Source organism: Physeter macrocephalus, chromosome 16 (assembly GCF_002837175.3).
Source record: "Physeter macrocephalus isolate SW-GA chromosome 16, ASM283717v5, whole genome shotgun sequence".
In the NCBI taxonomy this organism is placed as follows: domain Eukaryota; kingdom Metazoa; phylum Chordata; class Mammalia; order Artiodactyla; family Physeteridae; genus Physeter; species Physeter macrocephalus.
This window is the reverse complement of record NC_041229.1, coordinates 80,908,867-80,929,364: the sequence shown is the minus strand read 5'-3', so window position 1 is coordinate 80,929,364 and position 20,498 is coordinate 80,908,867. Positions and strand designations below refer to the sequence as shown.

General features: G+C 36.1%; 1 protein-coding gene across 7 annotated transcripts in view; it reads right to left on the bottom strand.

Annotated features, from left to right (window-relative positions):
• The window catches only part of METTL15 (methyltransferase 15, mitochondrial 12S rRNA N4-cytidine), a 478,750-nt gene that overhangs the window by 305,785 nt on the left and 152,467 nt on the right, over positions 1–20,498 (bottom strand). For all 7 annotated transcript variants that reach the window (XR_003683604.2, XR_008619590.1, XR_003683605.2 and 4 more), the window contains exons 4-5: positions 14,696–14,887; positions 8,703–8,881 (exon numbers count right to left, since the gene is read on the bottom strand). Coding sequence is in view for 3 of the 7 variants with exons in the window: in XM_024119057.3 (XP_023974825.1) it covers positions 8,703–8,881; positions 14,696–14,887 (371 nt within the window). In the remaining 4 variants the exon portion in view is untranslated. The remainder of the gene's footprint in view (positions 1–8,702; positions 8,882–14,695; positions 14,888–20,498) is intronic.

Sequence of the window (20,498 nt, the reverse complement as noted above, 5' to 3'; positions counted from 1 at the left end):
AGAGACCTAAATGTAAGACCAGACACTATAAAACTCTTAGAGGAAAACATAGGAAGAACACTCTTTGACATAAATCAGAGCAAGATCTTTTTTGATACACCTCCAAGAGTAATGGAAATAAAAACAAAAATAAACAAATGGGACCTAATGAAACTTCAGAGCTTTTGGACAGCAAAGGAAACTATAAACAATACGAAAAGACAACCCTAAGAATGGGAGAAAATATTTGCTAATGAATCAATGGACAAAGGGTTAATCTCCAAAATATATAAACAGCCTATGCAGCTCAACAGTAAAAAAACCAAACAACCCAATCCAAAAATGGGCAGAAGACCTGAATAGACATTTCTCCAAAGAAGACATACAGATGGCCAAGAGGCACATGAAAATCTACTCAACATCACTAATTATTAGAGAAATGCAAATCAAAACTATAATGAGGGGCTTCCCTGGTAGCGCAGTGGTTGAGAGTCCGCATGCCAATGGTGCCAGCTCATGGAAGCAATCTAAATGCCCACTGACAGTCGAATGGATAAAGAAGATGTGGTACATATATACAATGGAATATTAGCCATAGCGCAGTGGTTGAGAGTCCGCATGCCAATGCAGGGGATGCGGGTTCGTGCCCCGGTCCGGGAAGATCCCACATGCCGCGGAGCGGCTAGGCCTGTGAGCCATGGCTGCTGAGCCTGCGCGTCCGGAGCCTGTGCTCCGCAACGGGAGAGGCCACAACAGTGAGAGGCCCGTGTACCACAAAAAAAAAAAAAACCAAACAAACAAAACTACAATGAGGTATCACCTCATACCAGTTAGAATGGGCATCATCAGAAAATCTACAAACAACAAATCCTGGAGAGGGTGTGGAGGAAACGGGACCTTCTTGCATGCTGGTGGGAATGTAAATTGATATGGCCACGATGGAGAACAGTATGGAGCTTGCATAAAAAACTAAAAATAGAATTACCATGTGACCCAGCAATCCCATTACTGGGCATGTACCCAGAGAAAACCATAATTCAAAAAGACACATGCACCCCAATGTTCACTGCGGCACTATTTACAATAGTGCCAGCTCATGGAAGCAATCTAAATGCACACTGACAGTCGAATGGATAAAGAAGATGTGGTACATATATACAATGGAATATTAGCCATAAACAGGAACGAAATTGGGTCATTTGTAGAGACGTGGATGAACCTAGAGACTGTCATACAGAGTGAAGTAAGTCAGAAAGAGAAAAACAAATATCGTATATTAACACATATATGTGGAATCTAGAAAAGTGGTACAGATGAACCAGTTTGCAAGGCAGAAATAGAGACATATGTGTAGAGAACAAACGTATGGACACCAAGGGGGAAAGCAGGGGGTGGGGTGGTGTTGGGATGAATTGGGAGATTGGATTGACATATATACACTAATATGTATAAAATAGGTAAATAATAAGGACCTGTTGTATAAAGAATAAATAAATTAAATTTTTAAAAAAAAGAAATGTTTACTTATGAAATGTCATTTGCTAATTTAGTTGGCATGAAGTTACCATACCAATACACACAGTGTATAACAGATTGAATTGAAGAAATTTAAAATGACAGAAGAATAAGTGTACTATCATAGGCAGTAGCAATGACAACTATGACTCACTGGCAAGCCATCCAAATTCAGCTGTAGGCTTGACCATACTGTTCTCCACTAGAGTGATAATTGAACTCTGATATCTTCATTCATTCCTTCATTATGGCAACATTAATACAAAGAGTGCTTTTTGGGGAAGATGGAGGAAGCAACATGTAGGTTATTAAAACAGAAAAGGGATGGCCAACTAGTCTGATTAGCTTCATCAGGAAAAAGTTTATGTTCCACTAAAATTTGACAGCAATGCCCATTTCTTAATGAATGCTTTATTTGTTATTTCAAAGGTTTCTCTCTGAATTAACAAAATTTTGCTGGGAAAAGATAGTGATTTCAAACACAACTTGAGGCATGAGCCATCAATGCTACTGTGGAGAGATACACCTTATATTTACCAATGCAGAAAAAGATGATTATTCTTTCTAAAACTCACATAACCTCTAAGGGAAGAACAGCTTGGAATGAAGCAACCAGCCTATCACAGATCACACTACTTGGCTGTGGACAGGAATTCCAGGGTAGAAGACCACACTCAGGGTTCTAACTAGTGCACTTATTTGATCTCTGGATCACCCTAGTTCTGGATAGAGAAGAGAATAAAATGCTTACAAGTGTATTTACACTTTAAAATTCACAAAGAACTTTCCAAATATCATCTCACTTATTGGTCATAGCAGTTACTAGTTATCCCTCTTTTCCAGATGAGAAAATAAGGATCAGAGAAGATAAGTTGACTTATTTAAGTTCACAAAGCAAACAAATCACAGAACCAGAAACAGAACTTCAGGATTTTTGCTTCCATGTCTTGGGGAGTCTCACCTATTCCTCACGCTGCTTTAACTAATACTGAGGACTTTGATGCTTAGGTCTCCCACTCTTCAATGTGAAGGGCAGAGTACAATTGATTCTCAGTAACACCTAACAAATTACAATTTTTTTTCCTGAATTTTTATTTTACTTTGGCTGAGAACGTATACATCTTTTTATTGATTTATTTGTTCAACAGGCATTCATTAAGCTCTGGCCATGTACCCAATATGTGAGTCAGAAGAAAGGTTACATAAAAGTTTTAGTCAGGGAATAATGTCTATACGTTTAATCAACAAGAATCAGACATATCTAAGAAGCTTCCTCCCGTCGCCTTTTTCCCATTGAAAAATTGATAGTATAAGCCTTCTGCCACTGATGATAATCAATGGATTAATTATCTATTTTGTGAATTTGAATCTAAATCCCAATGACCTGAAAAGTGATCAGTATACTTCTTTGATTTTTGCATGAGCTTGGAAACTGCAAGTGAATTTCAATATTCAGTTAAGTAAAATATAATTAGTAGGGTTATGTTTGCTAAATAACAATGATCATCATCATAAATATTATTCACTTCCATTTCAAGATGAGAAAGATAAGGTCTAGAACTGTTCAAGTTTACACAGAAAACAAGCTGTAGAACCAGGACTTGAACTAAGATCTTCACATTAAACTAGATTTAATTTAATAATTAAGATTATTTTTTTTCAAGTTTATCACATACATTTATTTTGATCTAGGATGAATTCTAAATCATTTTGAAAATCATAAACAATTAAATGAAGTCTTTCATTTCACCTACTGAATTTAATATTAAATGACTTTTTTTTCCTTGATGTATCCAGAGAATTGAAAGAGAAATGGAATACAGAATAGCTCTAATGAAATATGAACAGCTTATTGAGGAAAATAATCAGACTTTGTTATTCAAAGGGATATCCAGAACCAATACCATTTTAAAGCCTACACAAATCGGATATACATTAATTCTGAAAAATCTAAAACCACAGCCATTTTGTCAAAATTAAGTGCATAAATTTCTTTCCTGAGGAGCTTGAGTATTTTTATATGTACCATTTCCCATCTTTAAAGATTCTTATTAGTAAAAATATTTTATCAGAGTATTATTTTTCTTCAGAGTATCCCAAAATTATAAGGGAGGGCAATGTGTGTTTTCTAATTTACTTGAGTACTTTAGTGTTAATGTTGTTAGACCATTTTGGTATGGGAGATTCACTGTTTCCATTTGAACATATAATGCACATAAAATTTTTTGAGACATATTAAATTCTTTATTCAAACTAAACTTCAAAATCGGGTGTGTATTTTGCATATATGGCACCTCTCAATTTAGAGCAACCACATTTCAAGAACTCCACAGACACATGTGGCTAGTGGCAACTGTATTGGACAGTATAGGTATAGAGGAAAAGATAAATAGTAAACAAGCAACAAGAACAGCATAAATGCTGTGACAGGCTAATACAGTGCTATGGGAGCAAAAAGAAGAGAATCTCAACTAATTTGTGTAGGACTGGAAAAAACTTCTAAAGGAAGTGACATTTCAACTAAGCTCAAAAGGAAGAGCTGACATTAGCCACAGGAAAGGGTAGGTGTAGGGAACTTTAGTGAAGGGAACACTATATACAACACTGTATATGTGTTATTTATATGAAAATTCCTGGCTAGGAGTTCTGAATAGTGCATGTAATCAGTGAAGTCCTTCAGGTTGTTTTTGGAATTACCTTACGAATTGCTGACTTGGTAGCTTACAAAGAAATTCATAGTAGTTGTAAGTGTTCTATTCCATCCTAGAGCCCCAAACCTGTCTTCTGGAGCTCACATGATCTGGAAGAATACTAGAACTGTAGTTATTTGTACTAGCAAAATGCACTAGGCTTTAGGTTTTATAAATACAGCTTAATCACTTTAATTATTATATAATTCCACTAAGTATATTGTGATTACAAGTGTGGTGGTCTTTCTTGTTCTGATAGATGATTAGCTTTTTGAAAGCAAAGGAAGTGATTTGTATTTTCGTCCATATGTGGCTTTTACTATGTGTCAGGAACACTGGCATATTTCCCAAAGTGCTTGATAATAATTGAACATGTTTAGTATGAATTTATTAAGAACCAGAAAAGACATTCAAATATAATCACTGCATATTATAGCCTGCTAAAATACATGTTTGTTAAATAAAGATATTGCTTAGGAACTGTATGGGGTTGAACAGTGTCCCCCATAGTTCATGTCCACCAGAAACCAGTGAGGGTGACTTTATTTAGAAATAGGAACTTTGCAGATATAATCAAATTAAGATGAGTATATACTGGATTAGGGTGGGCCCTATATCAAACATGACTGGTGTCCTTATAATAAGGGAAATGTGGACACAAAGACAGATGAACAGGGAGAACACCATGTGACGATGGAGGCAGAGACTTAGTGATGCATCTACAAGCCAAGGATACCAAGGACTGCTGGCAACCACCAGAAACTAGGAATAGTCAAGGAAGCTCTTCCTCCAGAGCCCTGCTGATACCTTGGTTTGGGACTTCTAGCCTCTAGGACTGTGAAAGAATAATTTTCTGTTGTTTTAAGCCACCTAGTATGTGGTACTTTGTTACAGCAGTACTATGAAACTAATATAGGATCCTTCTTGGGCCCTCCATTGCTTCCCATATTTCCTTATGAAGCAGCTCTCTTAAGATAATTCTATTTAATGTACTTCACAGGTTAATTCCTTTCTCTACTAAGCAAATTGTATTCTACTATCTAGAATTCCATATAGTCCTGCTCCCACCAAAAGAACTGTATGCTTACAGCCCAGAGCACTTATATTGTCAATATATAGTTTAATGAAATATCACATGAACTGGTAAAATATGAATGCAAAAGGAAAGACAGCTGCTGTTCCCATGAATACTAAGTTGGAGACTTTGGAAACTTTTCTCTTATAAAGGTGAGTCACATACAAATGCAATCAAATTAGAGGTGGGTGAGGTAATTATTAAGACAAAATAATGAAAATTTAGAAAATATGCTCATTCAGATTACTTTGTAAGTATCTTTAAATTCTTACTTCATTTTAATAAAAATAAAATTAGAGCTTACAGAATATATGCCATGGAATCATCAAAAAATCTACAAACAATAAATGCTGGAGAGGGTGTGGAGAAAAGGGAACCCTCTTGCCCTGTTAGTGGGAATGTAAATTGATACAGCCACTATGGAGAACAGTATGGAGGTTCCTTAAAAAACTAAATATAGAACTACCATACGACCCAGCAATCCCATTACTGGGCATATACCCTGAGAAAACTATAATTCAAAAAGGGTCTTGTACCACAATGTTCATTGCAGCTCTACTTACAATAGTCAGGACATGTAAGCAACCTAAGTGTCCATCAACAGATAAATGGATAAAGAAAATGTGGCACATATATACAATGGAATATTACTCAGCCACAAAAAGAAACGAAATTGAGTTATTTGTAGTGAGGTGAATGGACCCAGAGACGGTCATACAGAGTGAAGTAAGTCAGAAAGAGGAAAACAAATACCGTATGATAACACATATATATGGAATAAAAAAAAAAAAAAAAGGTTCTGAAGAACCTAGGCGCAGGACGGGAATAAAGACACAGACGTAGAGAATGGACTTAAGGACACGGGGAGGGGTAAGGGTAAACTGGGACAAAGTGAAAGAGTGGCATGGACATATATACACTACCAAATGTAAAATAGATAGCTAGTGGGAAGCAGCCACATAGCACAGGGAGATCAACTCGGTGCTTCGTGACTACCTAGAGGGGTGGGATAGGGAGGAGATAAAGGGATATATGTATATGTATAGCTGATTCACTTTGTTACAAAGCAGAAACTAACACACCATTGTAAAGCTATTATACTCCAATAAAGATGTTAAAAAAAAAAGAATATATGCCATGGGTGTGGTTTATGTAAGAATGGATTTCGTGGGACTGCAGTTAGGACCCAACCATGTCCATATATATATATTTATATATATGTATGTATATGTGTATATATACATATATGTATAGGTTCTATAATTCTCTACTTGAAGCAACTTTTTCTATTAGCCACACAATCATAACTTCAGACTACAATAAATAAGAGTGTTTCTACTATAAGTACAAGTTTATTACCCCATTTTTTATTCCATCACTTATTAGCCTGTAAGTTTCATGAACACAAAGGTTCTATCTGATTTGCTCCCCATTCTACCTTCAGTACTTAGTAAAATGCCTGGTATATAGCAGCCTCTCCCAAGATATATTTTGAATAAATAAGCACAAAATGGAAAACCACTTTTTTCTGTTTTTCCCTTCTCCAAAGAGTTATATTATCATCAATAAAGTTGTATTAAAATGGGCTGCTTTGAGCCTTAAAAATGGATTCATTATAGAGAACTCAATTTGTTAATGGCATTTACAAAAATTGGGTTTTATCTACACATACATGAAAGTTCTCATTTTTAGTATATAATTTTTCATAGCCCTAATATGCTTTACACATCATAATCTTTCTGAAAATACTTATGTACCTATTCTACATCTTCAAATAATTTCTATCTAATACCACAGTGTTATTTCCCCAAGTTTACAGATTAGGGTTCTGAGACAGAAAAGTTAGCCTAATTTCTTAAAGGCAGATTCCTAATGATGCCTCAAACTGATGAACTTCCAAATTCTAGATTCGCATTGACATTGCCACTGTACTCTTGAGGAAATTGCTCACCCTCCCTGAGCCTTAGTTTCTTCAGTTATCAGATGAGGCTTTTTGACTGGATGATCTCTAGGATGCCCTCTACCCCGAGTCCTCATTTTCAGCACAGAAAATTCTGGATTTTCTTATCAAAAAAAAAAATGTGACTTCTCACTGCTCTTCTTTCCAAAATGGGAGACAGAAAACATAGCTAGTTAAAGAATCACAGAAAGGAGAAGGTGGAGAAGTGTTAGTGAGTATGGAGTAGGAAGAAAGGAAGGGACAGAAGACAGGGTTAATGTGATGTCAGCCTGCTAGGATAAATGTTTTGGGGAAGAAAATCATGGAATATTTTATGCTCACATAACCTGCAAGATTTTACTCGTACTTTCCTACAGGAATCTCAGTGGTAAGTTGGAAGGGCTTTGAGGCCTTGAGGTATGCAGCTTAAAAAATTGGTCAACTCTTAATAACTAAATAGAATATAGTTTTATTAAATTGTTATAAAATAGTTGCTATATGACCTCTAAATCTCAAACTGAGTGAATTTATAATTAAGTTTTATTCCTTAAACTATGTATGATATTAAGATAGAGGCAACTAATATTAGGTTCTTTTTACAAGCTATACAAATATTCCTTTTTTCTACATCTTTAGCTACTTAAAGTAACTTAATAGGAACTACTAAAAAAAATCTTATTACATTTGGTAAATAAAAATGATGTAGAGTTTCAGATGGTCCAACAAGATGAAGAATTTACCACTGGAATTCTGTTAAATAACTGCAGGAGTTATATTTTTGCCTTGGAAAACTTTCATCATGGAACACAGCTGTGAAATAACTTTGGCTTCCGACAGAAAGGCTATAATAAAGCACCTCCTAGCTATACTTAGGTTCAAGAGGTTTATGGTGGTGAACAGCAGAAAAGATGAAATGTTTCAATAAGCCCCTCAGGCTGATTTAGTTAGCATTCACAAAGTGGAATAACCTATACATCACATACCCTTTGTTAGCTGGTTGTTTAGAATAGATGTATGAGTCACTGGATTTTATTTTAGCAGTTGGGCAATGCAATTCTCCTTTTGCCCAAAATATTAAAATGCAGAAATGTGAAACTAAGAGAGGTAATGTCATATCTTATACAGGATGCTTATCAACCACTGTAATGGATAGAGAAATTCTTCTGCTCTTGTCATTCCACGTTTCACCTTGGTAGGCACAAATGATAAATCACCTCATGCACAAAAAATTTCTATTATTAAACTAATCAGCAAACTACAGTATATTTTTAAAAATTGTGTGTGGGGGAGAGGTGTTGGAGGGGGGAAGCTTGCAAATCCAAAGAAAGGTGGCATAAGAGAAGGATAGGCAAGATTCTATCCTGCATGATTTCAAGTACAAATGAATCCCTCTGGGAGTTTGGTGGGGATTCATATATATATATATATATATATATATATATATATTTTTTTTTTTTTTTTTTTTTTTCTTCTTTCAGACACTGTTCAGAATTAATGAGGGTACCTGCAACGATGCTGGCAAGCTGCTGGGTTCTGGTGATGGGGTAGATGCTGCGTGCCTGAACGATTGCTGAAGCGATTTTCTTGGCGTGCTTCTCCTCCCCGTATGTTCTCAGGATGGATGCAAGTGCCTGTTGATCTAAAGCGTTCACAACATCAGCTGCGGTGGGCATGTCAGGATACCTACGCAGAAGAAGAGCCAATTAGTTCACTGACGTCAGTTTTCATTGACAAGAGGTGAAACTTCAGAGTACTGAGACATAAAGTCAGGCATACACACATAGTCTAAGAGGTCTTATGAGGTTTTTAAAGTCACAGACTGAAATCTTACACAAATGAAATAGATTTTCCATTTCAAATACCCACGATTATGGCAAGTGGAACTGTGTGTGACATTCATTAAGGTCAAGGGCAGCAGAAAGTTAAAATGCTTTACTAGCCTTTAATTCAGAAAGAAGTTATTATTGCTTATGAAGATTTCTCCTAAACTAAAATAATGGAAAATGTTTTGGATTTAGTTTGTTCAAGTTTAAATTACTGCTTGATTTTTTTTTTTCAGTATAGGAGATACAAGGCTTACTGACTGATATTTAAATGAGCCTAGATCTCAGGAACTTAACTAAATCTAAGACTGTAAAGTAACCAACTATTTATATGAGGGTACAAATTGAATTTAGAAAGACTAAAAAAGAAGATACTGCTGGTCAGTTTCCCTCACAAAAACTAGAACAACCTTAATAGTAATAACATATATTATTTCAAATTGTTAACAATATGGGCTTATACACCCATGACAAAAGTCACCATGGGGTAAAATCTGGTAATTAACAAACAATATTAAACAGGCCTAGATGGTAATTTCAGGTTGAGGAGACAAAGCAATACCAACCTCTGGTCAAATAGAATAAATTATAGTAACAGGAAGTAGCATTCACTTTGTCAGGCCATTCCAATTTACCTTAATTTAGAGAAATGCGTCAAGGAATTTTAAGTGATGAGCTAACTGAGATCTTAATTATTCGAAAGATAGCCGTGCTAATAGTACAGGTCTCTCTCCTGTAGTTAATATGTTGGATTGATTGTTGGTACCATACTGTAATGACTTTAAGTAACACGGATATGGTAGCTTTAAGACCTGACCATCAATCAGAGTGGGGTTGCCAAGGGATACCTGAATCCGTCCTTAAAAATACTACATTGCACCTTGTTAACATGTCTAGTACCACCAGGAAAATAATTTTGTTGTTGTCCTTGGCTTGTCCCCTATTTCGCCATGACCTCCATCTCTCTCTTTCTCTCTCTCTCTCTCGTGTGTGTGTGTGTTTGTGTGTAACCTTGTTTTCCAGATCCTGTGATTCTTTTTTTTTTCTTTTTGGCTGCCATGGTACTCCCAGATCAATGAACATCATATAAGGTAGCCTATTTCCATCTCAACAGATTTTGCTCCTTCAATAACAGCTTTAAGGATAAAGATTTGGTCTATAGAGTCAGATCAACCTCATTAGAATCATAGCCTTGCTACTCATATTGTGTAAGCTTTTGAACCTATTGGAGCCTCAATTTCTAACCTGTAAAATGAAAGTAACAATGCTTACCTCACAGAATTGTTGAGAGAATTAAGGGTTCACACAATTATAAACTATATAGTATAATGCCTGGAACAGAGAAACTCAATGACTGTCACTGTCCTTTAGATCTTGTCCATTCCTAGATTTGCCAAACATCGTTCTTGGCCTAACTGAAAAATCCCTGTTAGATCTTACCTAGCTGTTAATTCAACTGCCCAAACCACCAAGCATCAGAATGAAACTTGTTAGTGATGGTAAATTCAGACTCAGAATATATGTACAGTTCTACCAGGACAATTCTAAGATTAGTATGGATGTACTCAGCATTTTTTTTAATACCTTTCTACTTTTAAGTAAGAAAATTAAAAGAGCATTTTGCTCAAATACAGTTCAGTGGATAATAGGCATAATTTTATTTTACTCTCATGTTCACACAGAATAGCAGTGTATTGGGTTAGCCAAAAAGTTCCTTCAGTTTTTAAGTAAAAATAAAAGACATTTTTCATTTTCACCAAGAATGTTATTGAAGAACGTATTCAACATTTTGTTCCACTACCTTCTGCCATTTTTCTTCATAATTCCATCTTCCCAAAACTTTTTTATCTTTTTGAGCAAAGAACTGCTCCAGGTGCCTTTTACAGTCTTCCAGGGAATTGAAATTTTTTCCCTTAAGAGAATTTTGTAAAGACTGAAATAAATGGAAATCTGAAGGTTCAATGTCTGGTGAATACAGCAGATGAATCAGAACTTCCCAGCCAAGCTGTAACAGTTTTTGCCTGGTCATCAAAGAAACATGCGGTCTTGCGTTATCCTGCTGGAAGATTATGCATTTTCTGTTGACTAATTCTGGACACTTTTCGTCAAGTACTGCTTTCAGTCGGTCTAATTGGGAGCAGTACTTGTTGGAATTAATCGTTTGGTTTTCTGGAAGGAGCTCATAATAAGGGCTCCCTTCCAATCCCACCATATATCACCTTCTTTGGATGAAGACCAGCGTTTGGTGTGACTGGTGGTGGCTCATTTCACTTGCCCCACAATCTCTTCCATTCCACATTATTGTACAGTATCCACTTTTCATCACCTGTCACAATTTGTTTTAAAAATGGAAGTTTTCATTAGTTTCAGTAGAGAATCGCATGCAGAAATACGGTCCAGAAGGTTTATTTTCGCTAACTTATGTGGAACACAAACATCAAAGCGATTAACATAACCAAGATGCTACAAATGATTTTCAACACTTGATTTGGATATTTTGAGTATGTCGGCTATCTCCAGAATGTTATTGAAGAACGTATTCAACATTTTGTTCCACTACCTTCTGCCATTTTTCTTCATAATTCCATCTTCCCAAAACTTTTTTATCTTTTTGAGCAAAGAACTGCTCCAGGTGCCTTTTACAGTCTTCCAGGGAATTGAAATTTTTTCCATAAGGGCTCCCTTCCAATCCCACCATATATCACCTTCTTTGGATGAAGACCAGCGTTTGGTGTGACTGGTGGTGGCTCATTTCACTTGCCCCACAATCTCTTCCATTCCACATTATTGTACAGTATCCACTTTTCATCACCTGTCACAATTTGTTTTAAAAATGGAAGTTTTCATTAGTTTCAGTAGAGAATCGCATGCAGAAATACGGTCCAGAAGGTTTATTTTCGCTAACTTATGTGGAACACAAACATCAAAGCGATTAACATAACCAAGATGCTACAAATGATTTTCAACACTTGATTTGGATATTTTGAGTATGTCGGCTATCTCCTGCGTGGTATAACATTGATTGTTCTCAACTAATGTCTCAATTTGATTGCTATCATCTTCAACTGGTCTACCTGACCACGGAGCATTGTCCAGCGAGCAATCTCCAGCACAAAACTTCACAAACCACTTTTGACACGTTTGATCAGTCACAGCACCTTCTCCATACACTGCGCTAATCTTTTCTTTTCATTTCAGTTGTGTTTTTACCTTTCTTGAAATAATAAAGCATAATATGCTGAAAATGTTGTTTCTTTCCCTCCATCTTCAATATTAAATGGCTACACAAAAATTCACCAGTTTTGATAAGTTGTTTTTTAATGCATGGTGATTTGACAGCTGTCACAATACAATCTAACAAAATTGTTTTGAATGAAGTGAAAGACAACTAAGGGCTACTAGAGCCATCTTACGGAAAAAAATGAACAAACTTTTTTGGCCAACCCAAGTTTCCATAGGGCTACAAGGCAAAAGGGGCAATACTCTGGAAAACGGATAGGCTGTCAGGAGGCTTCAGAATAGGCATTCAAATAGTGAAGAAGCCAACATACAAAATCTGCCCCTCCAAATTAAAAGTTAAGAGATCTTGTCAGTCCTCCAGAGATCACCAACTTACAAATGACTACACTCAGGAGAGAAAGAAAATATTAACATAATTTATTGCATAAATATTGCCATAATTTATGGCAATTCATCTATTACCTTCTAGTGAAGAATACAACTGACAACAGAGCTAGACCTGCAAGTCCTTGAAGCTGGGAACTTCTTTCTGCTATATGAGAACTTATTATAATCTGAAAGCTACTGTTGAACTTGGGGTAGTACAGAATTAACTATGCTGTAAGATTCCAGTGTTAAATGGCAACAGGTTAAGAAAGCCTCTTTCACCCATCTTCATCACAGGGAAATATCAGCTTCCAGGATCTGACTGGCCAAATTTATTGGCTTGGACTCCCTCTTCCCATAATACCACTTAGATTAGCATTAAACATATTTGCATCTCCAACTTTCCCTTGTCTATGAATTCATGTGAACCAACTCCTTCCTGAATGCCATGAACTTTCTTCAGATATGTTAACATCTCTGATTAGTTTACAGCCTATGCTATCTACCTGGAAGCCATCCAGCTTTTCAAGATACATTTTGCTCAATACTATTATTATCCATTACATATTGAGTTTAATTCTCAAGGGCTTATTTTCATGTTCTTAGGGGAGAACCTCAGGAACCCTCATTCATAGACTACAGTTTGATGATGTCTCTACATTAACAATATGGGGATTTATTACTATTAACTAGAAGCTTTGTTCACTGTATTTCAGAAGGCATCCTTAGTAAGACATAGGAACAGCAGAAATTTGCTTGACATTTTATTACCTCTGCCCAACAACCTCAATCTCCAAACATAAGAAGATATTTGACCTTTACTATTAGTCATTGGTCTTTAAAGGATTTTTATTGTTTTCTTTTATGACATTCTTTATTCCATGAATGCCAATTTGTGCAAATGAAGGTATAAGAATCAGAACAAAAAGGTTCCAACAAGTATGAGTCACACTCTAAGTTAACAGGTCATATCAAAACATGGGGAAAAGGCTATATGTCAATAATTACCATGAGACAAAGAAGTCTGTGGGAAAAAAAGTCAAAGTCAACTCAATATTAAATTGTTGACTTAAATTGGACATTAAATTTCTCATATAAAGGTCCTTCTGACAGATTGGAAGAAATGTTGGAAAATACATTTGTTTCAGTAGAAATGTTTGTGCAGGTCTAGAATTGCAGATTAGTAACAGAATAGCTTACAAATTTAGACAGAAGAAAGACTAATGTTCTTTTAGAAAGTAAGCTTCCCAAATGTAGGGGCCATGATAAATAATTTGGTGGAGGGGGTGCATAAAATGAGAAAAACATGCTTAAGCTTTGTTTCGTAGGTACAGGCTATTCAGTTCCTGGGCCAGTGTTGGGCAAAGAGACAAGTGTTAATCTAAGCTTTTAAAATTAATTTAGATTTAAAAGAAATTATCCTATACTTTCCTAGAATGTGACCCTCTTTGTGTTATTTAATATATGTTACCTATTTAAATGATGGAGAACAAATGTATTTCCAAGGTGGTGAGGAATGAAGAGGAGGTGTAAAGCTGTCTTACACATAGTACTGTGTCTGATTTAGTACCATAAATTTTAGTTTCTCTGGAGAAGATTGAATCCAAGTGACTGTACAAGAAACAGGACAAAACACACAATTGCTGACCTCTAGGATCTTGCCTTTTATGCAGTATTCAAAAGAATACGCATTAAATATAGTTCCTTTTACTTTTCACAAAAGGCATAGTTGGGCCTGCACCAAAATGAAACCATTGCTTCAGTCTCATATTAATATTGTTAGTAGTCTAAAAGATCACATTGTGTCTGTAAAAAAGAAAATCAGTATTAAAGTTATCCTCTTCACTACTCTGTGTAAAGACTGCAATGATTTTTCTTTTAGAATCCCTAATCTAGAGAAAGACTAAAGTCTATAATGAGTAGCAAACAAAACTGATTTATTATGTATGGATAGTGTTAGGTGTGGGCGTGTGATGGGAATTCTACAGTCTTAAAAGGAAATTAAATTCAGAGTGTTTTTGAGAAATTGATTTCTTGTTATGAGGAGAAATGCTTTATCAATACTCACCTGCAACCATCCATTCTCATGTCCAAGGGGCCATCCTTCCGAAGGGAAAAACCTCTTTCAGGGGCATCAAGTTGCATGGAGGAACACCCAAGATCCAAAAGAACTCCATCCAAAGTCCCTGGCTGCACTCCAGCTTTCATTAGTAAGGCTTCTGCCTGGCTGAACTGGCCCAGGATGGCTCGGATCTGTTTACTGAGGATAAACCCAGGAGATGGGAAAAATACTTATGTAATATTAAAGTCTTTCTTAAGGTCTAGGATCAATGAAAGGGAGCACATTCTATTATTAGCTTATTTAACCAATATATGTTTACTACGTGCCAACCACATGCTTTGTACTATATAAGGACATACAGATACGGAAATTCTATATCTTTGGTTTCAACCCAGAGGTGGTTTAACATAATTTTATTCTTGCTAATAAACACAACTTATTTTATACCTTGTGAAGGTACATAAGTTTATGAATTAGAAAAATTTGCTGGTCAGACCAGTCCTTTTATTATTTTTTTTTCTAAAAAAAAAAAAATTCTTAAATCTCTGGGCTGGGAAAAGAAACATATGCCATTCTATCAAAAGAATAAACACATGTGCACTGTTGGTGGGAGTGTAAACTGGTATAGCCACTATGGAAAACAGTACAGAGGTTCCTCAAAAAATTAAAAATAGAACTACCATATATCATCTAGCAATTCCACTTCTGGGAATATATCCAAAAGAAATAAAAACACTATGTTGAGGCTTCCCTGGTGGCGCAGTGGTTGAGAGTCTGCCTGCCGATGCAGGGGACACGGGTTCGGGCCCGGTCCGGGAAGATCCCACATGCCGCGGAGCAGCTGGGCCCGTGAGCCATGGCCGCTGAGCCTGCGCGTCCGGAGCCTGTGCTCCGCAACGGGAGAGGCCACAACAGTGAGAGGCCCGCATACCGCAAAAAACAAAACAAAAAAAACACTATGTTGAAACGATATCAGCACACTCATGTTCATAACAGCATTATTTACAATAGTCAAGACATGAAAACAACCTAAGTGTCTGTCAATGGATGAATGGATAAAGAACTTGAGATGTGTATATATATATATTATTCAGCCATAAAAAAGAAGAAAATCTTGCCATTTGTGACAACATGGATGGACCTTGAGAGCATTATGCTAAGTCAGACAAAGACAAATACTGTATGATCTCACTTATATGTGAAACCTTGAGATTGAGAGAGAGAGAGAGAGAGAGAGAGAGAGAGAGAGAGCGCGAGTGAGAGCAAGAGAGAACCATGCTCGTAAAAAAAGAGATGAGATTTTTGGTTACCAGAGGCGGGGGATGAGGTAAGGGGAATTGAATGAAGGCGGTCAAAAGGTACAAACTTCCAGATAAATAAATAAGTACTAGGGATGTAATGTACAACACGATGACTATAGTTAACACTACTGTGTGGTATTTATGAAAGTTGTTAAGAGAATAAATCCTAAGAGCTCTCATCACAAGGAAAAAAAATCCCTTTCTCTTTTGTGTTTATATGACATGATGGCTGTTAACTAAACATTGTTGTAATCATTTCATAATATATGTAAGTCAAATTATTATGCTGGACACCTTAAACTTGCACAGTGTTATATGTCAATTATTATCTCAATAAAACTGGAAAAAAATAAATTTAACTTTTAACTAGTAAACCAATTTAAATATCTTTTTTCTTTCTGTTTTATTACTTATTATATGTCAAACATCTTCAAGCCAACCATTTTAGCTTTCTCCATATTCTTCACATAACTCAGGATAGGGGTGCTGTGCAGCTGCACACTTGAAGAATGAAACTATGCCTAAAATAAACGCCTTCTTACAGAAGCAATGTTTTAGCTCTCAGCGGGGATTCTGAAGTGAATGGAGCATTCAGAATTAACAGACAGGCAAGGAGTTGGGATCACCTTACAGCTATATTAATTCTCCTTCCTACACAAAGTGAGATGCTGCCTTCAGGGTTCTTCAGAAGCCCTAGGGCAACTGGCATGCATTTTGGAAGGGGAATGAGAAGAGAAAAATTGGGCAACACTCCCAAGACCTCATTCCCTCCATCTACAGGTGTATGGAGTGAGGGTGGATTTCAACAGTGCTGTGGAATTCATATCTATGATATTTATTTATATGTTATGTTGTTTAAGGAGAATTTCACAGCTCATTGGTAATTTTTTCTCAAATTCCAATGGAGAAAGTGATTTTCAGATTCACTCACCAAATATTCACTAACTATCTGCTATGTGTCAGGCATTATGCTATTCTGAGGTATAAACAGATTAATAAATCATGGCTTTCTGACCTTTGAGCTGAGAGAAAGGTATATAAATAAACAGTTTGCAAAACAATCTCATGGGTGCTAATAGTAGAGAGACAGACAAATTGCTATGTCTGTATTTGGAAAATATAAAATGAATGCTAATACTAGCATTGAAAACAGAAATAGTAGAATCTTGGGATTGGAAAGGCAACTCACAAATCATTTGTTCCAATTATTTAATTGATGTTTGAATCTTTTCCCTTTCCACCATCACTGTTGGGGGGAAGGGTGGGGAGAAGACTCATTGTTTTAATCATCTCTCATTCACCCCAATGGTGAGGAAGGGATTCCCATTTTAAAATTATGGAAATGGTCAAGTGAACACACAGCACCCGACACTGGACAGATGGATTGACAGGAGTTTATTAATCACATCCACTCACAGCCCAGGGGAGGAGGACACCAAATGCCATGCATGGCTACATGGGTGCTACACTCAGGAACAGAGTGGACCGACAGGCTGTGAGAAGCAGATTTTATGGTATCAATAGGGTAGGGTGCCGCATGCCCAAGAAAGGATGTGTTGGCTTGTTTGAATAATTCCACGGGCTGGCAGGGAACTGAAACCTGCTACTCAGGGATAAGCATTTATTATGCCTGATCCCTTTGATAAGGAGTGTTGTTTGGCTAGGAACCTTCTCTGTGGAAGCACAGTGGGGAAGAAAAGTTGTGGTTAGGCCATTTAAGATTCTTGCAGCTTTCCTTAAATGTCAAGAACACATAATACTGGGCTTAAATTTTAGGCTTTACCTCACAGTCATTTAGCCCGTGTTTGAACATTCCCAGTAAATAAAAACTCACTATTGGTTTTTTAACTTTTTTTTTAGTCAGTTGTTTTTTAGTGAAGTTGCTGGCTGTTTCCTCACTATTTCTATAACTTTTGTCCAAGGTATCAGTCCATGGAAAACAATTAAAAACCCATGGCAGCCTGTTACATATCTATTGTTAGTTATTGTAAGCGATACTTGTTGGCTACCTCTTAGTTGCCAGTCTCTTTTTACCAACAGGGCGTCAAAATTTCAGCCTTGTATCTTGGGAGAGAATGATCATATCCATGATTGTTTATGTCAACTTGGCTTGGCAAAAGTACCCAGTATTGCTGTGAAGGTTTTTTTAGATGTGGTTACCATTACAGTCAGTTCCCTGTAAGTAAAGGATATTACCTTCCATAATGTGCGTGTGTGTCATCCGATCAGATGAAAGGCCTTAAGATCAAAATTGAGGTTCCCCAGAGGAAAAGGAAATTCAATCTCAAGACTAGAGTATCATCTCCTATCACAGTTTCCAGTCTGCTGGACTGCCCTACCATTTCAGACTTGCCAGTCCCCACAATGCGAGCCAATTCCTTGAGATAAATCTCTCTCTCACTCTCTCTCTCTCTATATAAATATATATATATAAATATATATAAATATATATATAAATATATATAAATATATATAAAATATATATAAATATATATATATATAAAAATATATATAAAAATATATATAAAAATATATATAAATATATATATAAATATATATATAAATATATATATAAATATATATATAGATGATGTGTATGTGTGTATATGTATGTATAGCTCCTACTGGTTCTGTTTCTCCTGAGAATTCTATCCTAATGGATATAATATCTCTGCTCAAGAGGTAGGTTTCTGATTAGCTAAGCTAATTTGCACACATGACCACCACGGCCCCATAATTTGTTCTAAGATTGGCATGTGTCACACATCTGGCCAATAAGATACAAGAGACATTTCCCAGGGACTTGGGGAAAGAAAATTCTTTTCTTCCACTGAGCTATGGGAAGAAAAATGTTTTTCAGACTCTCACTTGATATGAAAAAGCACATAGCTCTGATCATTGCCAGCAGATATCTTGGCCCAAAGAAGGGAGAGGGTAGCAGCCAATTTGGCCAAAACTCTACAAAGCAGAGAGAAAGATTAACCATGCCATTAAATTGAACCTCACCTAAAATTCAACTTGTCTCTGAACTTTTGAGTTATACGAGCCCATAAATTACCTTTGTTATTTAAAACCAGTTTGAGTTGTTTTTTTTTTTTAACTTGCAATGGAAAACATAACTATTATAGCTATCATGCTTCTCAGGTGTTCATTTCTCTAAATCATACAACTCTTGTTTCTTCTGCTATTCTCTATGCAAAAAGTCTTTCACCATGTAAGATGCTCTTTTCTGAATGTGTCCCAGTTTGCCTATGTCCCTAGATCTGAACTCCATAATGATCAGCACAGAATAAATTCTTGCCTCTTTTGTTCTAGTTATTGTATTAATACAGCTCAAAATCAAAATAGTTTTAGAATTTGTTTCACACTGTTGACTTATACTATCTAATACCATCGTACAGCACTGCTAAGCCTGTTTTCTCCACACTGTACTTGTGCAGTTTTGTTTTGTTAATTATTGTAGATCTAGTACAATCTCTAACCTACGTATTTTCTACAACCCTTTAGGATCCAGGTATTATCTTGAACCATAGAAATCTTCTTTACACTGCAGCAAAAGCCTCAAACAAATCACTATTGCCCAGTCTTAATTCCTTAGCATTAGAGCTATATCCTGCTTAAAGCTAATAATGTAATTGTAAAATAAAAATAATATCTTATAGGAGATGCTTGCATTCTTGGACACCCTCAAACACAACTGTTTAACACTAACATTCAGATAGTTTTAGGCATGACAAAGAGTAAGTAACAAAAATATAATCCTCACCATAATCATATACAAGTATGAGAATATCATATGGGGAAAAAAAAGTAACCATGAGACAACACCACAAAGTAAATCATGTGTTTAAGGCAGAGTCTTCTGATGCTATATCGGTTATGTTTCTAGAATTAGATTATTCTCATAGTAAAAAAACCATCTAAAAGTATACCAACAAACTGTTGAAAACTTAGCCTTAACTTCAGACCCTGGGGCATTATTTCACATATGCAATTATATTGAGGCTAATTTTCCTGGGTAGGCAGATTCCACACCCACTTTTTTCTTTCTTCTTCTCTTTTTTCTTTCCTTCCTCTCTCCCTTCCTTCCTCAGGTACTCTCTCTTCCTTCCCTCCCTCCCTACTTCCTTCCTTTCTTCCTCTTTTATTCATATTTTAAGTTCTTAGTATTTTTGCATATGTATTTTACAAGTGTTATAAAGCAAGTAACAGAAAAGTGTGAATTCGCCAGAGAGGATCATGATGGTCACAAAAACAGAGCCAAACCAGGACATTTAGCCATAACTACAAATACAGAATTTGTTTATCATTGTCATCATCATTTGTCATTACCCTAGGATCCCCAAGATGTAAGTAAAATGTTTCTTGTGACTCAAGGCACATGTTACATGAGAAGATTCTACAACCCAACACCAAGAAAAATAAGGCACTTAGTAATAGAGTGCCAGTAATACCCTAGTTCCTGGAAGCCATTTTTTGAGGCTTTGACCATGATAAGTATTGTTAAT